This window comes from Merops nubicus, unplaced genomic scaffold (assembly GCF_000691845.1).
Source record: "Merops nubicus isolate BGI_N331 unplaced genomic scaffold, ASM69184v1 scaffold50721, whole genome shotgun sequence".
NCBI lineage: Eukaryota > Metazoa > Chordata > Aves > Coraciiformes > Meropidae > Merops > Merops nubicus.
In genome coordinates, this window is record NW_008591254.1 from 11,690 (window position 1) to 20,660 (window position 8,971).

Consider the following 8,971-nt stretch of genomic DNA (forward strand, 5'->3'; position numbering starts at 1 on the left):
TTAAAATGTGTCTCTGCTAGATCCCTTTGAATTTTCAATTTTTATAAAGAAATATAGCGACATTTTCAAGCATAAAAGCAAAAATCACTGAAGAAAACTATGTTGATTATGTGGTTAGAACAAGAGAGAGAATATGATGACCAAAGTCCTAGTGATTCAAGCAGCTTTGCAGTCTTTTTTTTTTTTAACCATCCACAGTTTCTCTGTCAGGAACAACCTTCATCCTTGTCCTTGTTCCATGTGAAGCAAGACTCACCAACATTAGATGCTAGTGTCTTATGTTTGTCTAAGTTCCCTGTATGGCACATACAGATACATTATATGAGGTTTTTTTCCCAAAAACATTCAATAGCAGTATGACTAATTCATCCTCATTTTCCCTTGTGGTGGCTATCTGATACAAAGAACATTACGTTGATTTCTGCATGATGTGGTTGAAATTAATTTATGAACTAAAACTTTCATAAAATTTCTCAAGGAATTATTAGCCATATTAGACAGTGAAATTAATAACTGAAGAGTCAACAGGATGATTTTGGATTTTCTTTTTCATGAGCTTTATCATTATTATCTACAGTATTTCATGGATATTGGTAGATAGAAAAGCAACTCTTTTGCTTCCCTCTCACAGAAATAACAGTAAATATTCATAAACAAAAAGCACAGTCCACGTTTACAGAAGGGCAGAGTTTGTCTTACAAAATTGTTATTCTGAAAAGATCACGATAGAAAACAAGATAAACAGTCATCCACAGAAATTAAATTATCTCCATCATGAGACTGCCACAGATATACTAGATTTTGGTGGTGGTATTCCAAAGATGACATTAAGAGGCTGAGAAAAGGTCTAGGGCAGACTGAGAAGAATGCCCCAAGATCAGAAAAGTCTGTCTTACAGGATGGTGGAGTTCAAACTACTTTTGAAAGGCAGAAGCAAAGGCGATCTACCAGAGGAAATCCTTACAGGCATTGGGAACACAGTCACTAAGAACATAAAAATACTAAAAACCCAAAGTTTTTCTCTGATGGGCAAAAATGTAACTTCAGTTAACAGCTGAAAATTAAAGGCAAGCAGATAAAGATTGAAAAAAAGGAAAATCTTAAAAGGGGAATGCCATTGAAAACAATCATCATCAGGTATACAGGATTCCTTGTTGCTTCAAATCTCTGGATTAAAACTGGTCATATTTTTAAAAGGTATGGATGAAATTCAACCATTACTTTACTGGCATGTTTGAAGAATTCTTACACAAAATATTATTACCTGTATATGGTCTGAAAAGACGGTCCCTTCTGGTCTTTAAAATCTACATGAGAATTTAATCAACTAAAATAATAAATCAGAATAATTTAATCTGCTATACTGAAGTCGTAACTTCAGAGTGAAATAGGCTGAGACAGTTTGACAATTCCTGTCATATCTCATTGTTGGTGCAACTACCAGCCATTCCAGTGCAACTAGATCCAAATACAGACAAAGTCATATTATACTGGAAAGAGAAATCTAGCTGGATGATTGGCTGATTAAAGCATTAAAGACCTGTCTATTAGTAAAGGTCTCTAGTGTAAAATAAACCCAGGCATTCTATTTTTAGCAATGCCTAGCAAGCTTTGTGTACTTTTTATTCTGTTATTTAAATTTCTCATCTCAAGCATTCAATTTCTTTTATTAGCTGCTAAATGTGGCAGGATAAGTTTATCCATTATTTCCTTTCTTTCGTTTTTCCTTTTATTTGGGAAAGGGAAAGCATAATGGACCACCTCTGGTGTGGCATTTTAATCTAAAAATATGATGCAGTAGTTAAGAATTCAGTTCATGCATGCCTTCATGTAATTAGTTACTCTCCAGTAGAACAAATAGTGCAAAAAGGATGTCTAGGCTGATGATTTCTTGACTAAGCAAGAAAATATTAGATAGCCATGAATAGTCTTTGTGAAGTCAAATCACCTCACAGACCCAGCCTTATGGCAGAGAAGTAAGTTAGCCATAAAACAGTGCTTGCTAACTGTAAAAGGAATGAATGAGTCTAGGGGGGCTGATGATCAAAAGTTAACTCAAATAATTAGAAGGATTGTCACAGTTTTCCAGATATTTGACACAGGTTTGCTACATGAATCTGGAGTATGTAAGAGCCTAACTTAAGCCATGACAACTGGAAGTTCTCACTACCTCCCCAGGAATTTGGTTTCATGGATTCATTACAAACACACACAAAAACCTATGAACTACATCAACAATTGAAATTTTAATTCAAAAAAGCTTCATCCTTTGAAGCACAACAGATACCACTAAACTTATGGCCTTGATGGTCTAGCGAATATAACAGACATTGAACATTCCAAAAGGTATTGTGGATTTTCTTGACAACTTGTGAAAAGCAAAATAAAATTTGATATTTTGAAAGATATGTTATTTATGGGAAAAGAAAAAAAGTAATTTTAAACCAGGATGTGAAACAATTGTGCAGCACAGGCAGACACTACTGGACAAACCAAAATGGAGCAGTGACAAAAAAACCCAGCCACCTAAAAAAGAAATCTTTCTCTTCCCAATGCTGGGATGTATGTGCCTTGATTATACTGAAAGGAAAAAGGCATATATAAGTCCTCTGACATTTTGGAATTTACCTCAGTAAATGCAAAGATTAAAGACCTGGAAGGAAGTCCCAAATTTTATACTGAAGTAATTTTGAGGAATTTCACCTGAGAAGATGAGATAAACAGAGTCATCTATAAAGTCTTTGGGGAGCATAGTTGGTAATTGTATGTTAATTATTGCCAGCTATTACTTGCTTCTGTGGAATTTCAGCTTCTTAGTGACATACAAATCTTAGGCATTGCACAAGTATAAAGCAGTTCTCTGTACACTCAAATAAATAACTGTGTAATTTCTCCTTCTTTGTTTATTAAGGAGGTCTCCATTAAAGCATTTAGTCCTCAGCTAATATAATCAGAACCATTCAAATTTCCACCATAAAAAAGATCTGGCTCAGGATCTTTACTTCACATAGTGCCCCCTAGCAAAATTATACTGTCATACACGGAAGAGAAACAATCAAGGACATGCAAATTATCCATCTGGTACCAAACAGATGAACTCAAAACTCACAATAAGATTCTAGTGCTACTGATAACGTAAGAAGCCTAACTACATGCTCAGACACAGGGCCTCATTTTAAGAAACAGCCAAGATTTTCCTGCGTGATAAAAACCTAATGTCATGTCCATACCTGTGGTGGAAAAACAGAGAGGGAAAAGGGGGCCGGAGGGTAACCAGGATGTAAGGATGATCAATTTGCTTTCAGAAGCTAGAGTTATCACTGAGAAAATTAAGACCTGTTGCTGGGCTGTGTTCAGAAACAAGAAGTTACAGGTCCACCTGTAGTTACTTAATGTCAACCTGTCTTTCCTTTATTATAGGTGTTTGGATTTTCATTACCCTACATGAAGACCTGGGCTGTTTAAGAAATTATAAGCATAACAGTCTTGAAAATGTCTGAGCAAATTTCAGTTTCCAACCCCCTCCACAATAAGCCTCTCCGGTTGCCCCTTCACATCTCACAGTACCCAGAGACTGTGCAACCTCTGCCAGAGGGGAGGCTGTACACAAAGCTAACAAGTGGTAACACTGTTTCTCAAAGGCCTGCCAAATAGCTCCTGGGGCTTCAAAGAAGATACACAGACAGTCAGTAGAGCTTTAGGAAATAAATATGGGAATATGAGAAAGAACTAAACGAATAGGCAAAATTCTAAAACAAGACAAAAAGAGGATCAGTAAAAGAAGAAAACCAAGGGACAAAGCTAAACCCGGGGACTCAGCTGAACCCTTCTTGTTCTTGAGACTTACTTATTATTGCCCCAGGGGGGATTCAAAATAATTACTAGAGGTAGCATAAATTGTGTCCTGTCATCTTTGGAATTACCATCATCAATTTGAAATTACAATATTGTATCATGTTATTTTTCCTGTGAAACTACATTGCGCTACTGATGCTGGATATGATTTTATATACGTATATATATATAAAAAAAAAATTGAGATGGGACCTGTGTCCCAAGGACAGAAAGTGGTTGCCATTTCTTATTGTGTTACATCAGAAAGAACCCTAACTGGCTTAACCTGATGTAGCTGCCTTGACTTTGACAGAGATATAGTCAATTGCATAAGCCATGAATTTGATCGGCAGTAATAAATTAATGTTATACTAGTGTGTATCAGAATTGGAAATACAAAATTCTCACTGCGAACATTTCTATTCTCTGTTATGTCATTCCATCAATTTATCATTTACTCACATAACATGAGACCTGAAAAATCTTATCGTAGGAAAAGGCACAGGATGCCAAATTTGCTTCTAAACTAAATACACTTTTCAGGACATCAAACACTCTCCTGGCCTCATTTAGGGGGAGACTTGTTGTTGACATAAGGTATGTGTTTATGGCAGATGAACACTTGTTTTCAATAAAATCGAACTTAGGTCTGCTGACCATACATAAAGTTTAGCAAATAACAGTCCACTATTTACTTAAGCAGTTCCATATATTGCATCAGATTATGGAATGGGTGGAAAAAAAAAAAAATCAGCAGCCATGTACAGCTGCTGGGACCACTGATTTTTAAAGCCTTTAAAAGCAGTCTGCTTAGAGATATTCCTGTTGTGGGTGACAGTTTTAGAGCATAGCATATATGCAGAACAGTCTCGCAGAGACCATAAAGATAGGGAACTTGAGAAGCAAGCTATGCATTCTTATCCATATGTGAAACTTGAGCGTATCAGAGATGTAGAATAGTGTCTCCACTTTAATGCTGAAAGAAATTCAGATGAAAAAGGAGCAGAAACCATAAACCTCACTGCTCTGCTCAGTGTAACACACACCTTGCCAAAGCATGTAAATTCCTGTTGGAAGCACCCTAGTTGTTACAGTGCTTCCATAGTCTATATAGGTGAGGTCCAATAGACATCAAGTTAAAAATGCCCCGTTATAAACAAGTTCTACAGTAAGATTAATAGCAGATAAATTCTTCTTCAGGCTTTAAAAGTGTTTAAATTGAAAATATTATTCTTTTTGTGCATTTGCCAGAGCTGGTTCCTTACCTGGATGTCCTTCTCCCACTGACTCCGATGTGAACATGAAAGCCCCTTCATCGTCCAGCGTGTGGTCACATATGCCATCCACTGGCCCATTCATGACTGTGATGCTTTTCCTGATGGATTTATTATAAACAGTGGTTGAAGACTCCTACTTGTAGTGCCTTCTCTTAAAGTACAAGGTTATTTAACAGCAGGACTATTGCTGGGTTCAGTTAATAGCTGTAACACTAACTTAAATTTGAGTGTGTGAACTCAGCATGTGCTTGCATCTGTGTACATATGCAAGGAGTACGTAGGACCCTGAAGTCTGTATCCCTACCTTGCTTTAGCTGTCAGTCCCTGAGCTGCTCCTATATATGGAAAAGTGAAAGTGCGGAAATAATCATGTGAGGAAAATGGAAGAGCCCATTTTTTGGCAGGGGAGTTAGTTAACTTTAGGATATTTCACTAATTAACTCGGTTCTTGGAAACATTCTGGATACAACCTGTGCAAGATTGGTTATCTTAGCAACGCAGCTGAGCATGAAGAAATGCAGGAGCACTGGTGACAGTTCAGGTCAGCTGTTTCTTCAATTTGTCTCTCCCCTAATTCTGGGATCTATGTTATGCTTCAACCGTGTGTTGTGGTTTTATAGTGATAGATCTAAAAAAAAAAAAAAAATAAATCTGTAAATGCATGTCTTTCCTAGCAAGCCAGTGGAAGAAGTTCACTTTTGCAAATCCTGAAAAATAGAATTCTCTCCTGAAATATTTTTTTCAATTTTCATTCATATTTCAGATGAAATATCTGATAAGCGCTAGCATAAGTGCTTCTCATTTATGGATACCTCTGCTTTGAAATTTGTTTTTCTAGTCCTCTGTCCTCTCTTCTATTAATTTGGATCCAATTTAATTATCTTTTTTTTATCAGATTATAATCCTTAACCCTTAGAAATACAGTAACTGCCACATCTGAGTACTCAGTCCTCCTACTGAAAATTTCTTCTGGTCAGATCGCTCACATTTGGAATATGCTGATGTTATGACAGGCATGCAGACAGATAGCATGTTATGGGTATACATGTCTTTAAGTTAGTATACAAAAATAAAAGTAAACATACCCATGGAGCAGACCCAGAAAATGCCCAGCATTGCTGCATCATTATAAAAAAGTGTAATTATTCTTAATTACTTTACAGAAACCATTCTAGCCTCAATCTCAGACAAAAATTAAAAACTTCCCTTTACTTCATTGATCACTGAATCATACTCTCTTAATCACTCAAAATGTAAGTGATACTTGGATTGGAATGCATAACATTCTGCTTATTCCATAGACCTTGTAATTTTGAAAGCCATTAAATCCTTATAATTCTTCAGTTTAAAAACTGACTTTGTTTACTTCAAACCCTTGGTCATTATTATTTTAAAAGATCACTTTATAAGGCCACTTATAAAGTATCACTTTATATATTTGGATTCAAATTTCTGCATTGCTACATATTTTTGTAAGAATTCATTAGAACTTTCACTTTCTGCCTACATGCCTGAAAACAACAAGCAGTGCCTGTCAATGTGCACTAGTAATCTGCTGTAGCACTGATCCATACATAACTGTCATTAACATGGAATCATTCATTTCAAAGACATTTTCTTGGTTTTCTGTTCTACAGAATTCATTTAATGGAATACAAAGCACTGGTTTCACTTAAAAATGCAGTATCCATACATCACATACACGCTACAAGACATAGTTTTCTCTGGAGTAAACTGTCATCACCTCACTGACACTAAGATTCTATCCCAGCCTGAATAAATTACACATTAACATCACCTAGAAAAACAGAATTTGAAGAAAAAATAGAAGACTAAAGAGTAACTAATTATATTAACTCTAGTTAATAGGTAGCACTCAAAAATTATATTAACTTTTCAAGTAAAATAACACCAGTGATGAGTATTCTTAAATGCAAATTTTTCTTTCTCTATGGATGCACAGAAAGACACAACGAGAATGGATGAGACACCTCTGACATTGTACACATAAGGGTTTTCATTCTAATTCTATAAACAACCCTACAGCAAAAGCAGACAAGATTGAATACCATCAGTTTGCTAGTTCCACTCTCTCTTGCTTCTGGTTTTGCTTTTTATTTTCAATGCCACTTAAGGACAGAAATTGCAGTTTGGGAAGTGGCACTCCTGTTTTTAAGGGAACACCTAAGCAGAATGCAGAAATAGGCCTCTCGTATAATACTCTTATCCCATACAAAAATAAAACCCCACAAGCTCTTAAAATGCCGAGGAGTCCAAGTAATTTGACATACATAAGTAATGAGTTTACAGGCCCACTGATTGTTTTGCTTTTACAGTTCCTCTTTTTGGACTCACTTCTGGCTAGTTAAATGCAATGGCCCTTTGGAAGATTACTCTTCATTAAAATAGCCTCTCTACTAGCATTCTAGAAATGATGCAAAGCTGCATTTCACATCACTTGTGTAAAACCTCCAGGTTGAACTGCTTCCAGTTTTGGTTCTACTGTCAAGCGTTACACATTTGCTTTATGGCCATGAAGCATCTCAGCATTTTCTAGGACATCTGTGACCAACTCTAAACCATGGTAGGGTTAGGTAATGTTTCATTTGGCTTCTCTTCCCAGGCAATATGACTCGTTAAATATTTGTAAAAAGGTAACTTACTGCACTGCCATCATGTGTTTTTGGCACATATCTTCTGCCGATGCAATAAAAAAAAAAAAAGCAAACAAAAACCCAAACAAACAAAAGAGGTTGGTAGCAAAATGATGATTGTTATCAGCATTTTTGCCTATTCAATTTTATTGATAATGACTTATTTTATTGATAATTGGTCAATGTAACACTGCGAAATTTTCTGTTAATTTTATTGCCGTGCTCAACAGCTGTGTGGGACCTAGCTCTTAGACAGTTTCTCTGCTAATCTCTTTGTAATTTTTATATGGCCCATCATTGTGTTAAATATATTTTGACTACATTTTATGACATTTACTCAGAAGATAACTAATGTCAAAATCCTCTCAATCACTATGACTCCTGTGCTTTGAAATGAGTCTGAAGACAGGAAAATTATGATGCAAAAATAACACTGTCCTTCTGCTCTAAGTATTTATTCATATTGACTATAATGTCAAACCTGACCACTGGAAAATTAAGGTGGATCTTTCTATTAACTGTAAGAATCTTCACATTTGGCACCATCCCATGATTTTACATCTTTTAGTCATAGAAATTCTGCAAAACTACCTCCTTTCTAGTCCATATAACATGTAAAAGCTGCCAGAAGGTATATTTTTACTGCAGCCTTGAGAAATCCCCGAAAATAGTGAATAAGATTTAACTAAGAGTTTTATGAATGAATCCTGCTGATTCTCTACAAATATATGACTGATAAATTGTCTTGACTCTAGACCTGTCATGACAAATTCTCATCAGACTGTTTTACTTGCTCACTTTCTCCTTTTCTACCCTTATCTGCTTTTCTTTTCTACACCCTCTCCCTCATGGTGTCTTATATCTTTTTGGTTAAAACACATTTCTCTTTCTTCTTTTTTTCCCCCCCTTTTACTTACTCTTTTCTATCTCCCTACTTGTCTCTACCTATGTCCCATTTATATTATGAATCACTAAGAATAGAGCTTACATGGATGAATGATATCTCTAGAAATAAGAAAACAAGTTTGAGCTAATAGCTTACAGATAAAGCTTTTAACTGTCACAGCACAAAGGGAAGAAAAATATGTTTCTTTAATAACTGGTCAGCCTCACTTCAGCTGGAGATAATCATGTTTTCACTGGAAAGAGTACAGGTTTAGATTCATACACTCACAGTGTTTTACCACCATGGTAGATTTTAGATGA

At 35.8% G+C, this 8,971-nt stretch overlaps 1 protein-coding gene across 1 annotated transcript in view; it reads right to left on the minus strand.

The window, feature by feature from the left end:
• Window positions 1-5,420, minus strand: part of LOC103782410 (S-adenosylmethionine synthase) — a 15,916-nt gene extending 10,496 nt beyond the window's left edge. Inside the window, exon 1 of the mRNA XM_008950179.1 lies at window positions 5,100-5,420. Coding sequence (XP_008948427.1) covers window positions 5,100-5,193 — 94 coding nt within the window. The 5' untranslated portion in view covers window positions 5,194-5,420. The remainder of the gene's footprint in view (window positions 1-5,099) is intronic.
• Window positions 5,421-8,971: the final 3,551 nt, after the last annotated feature.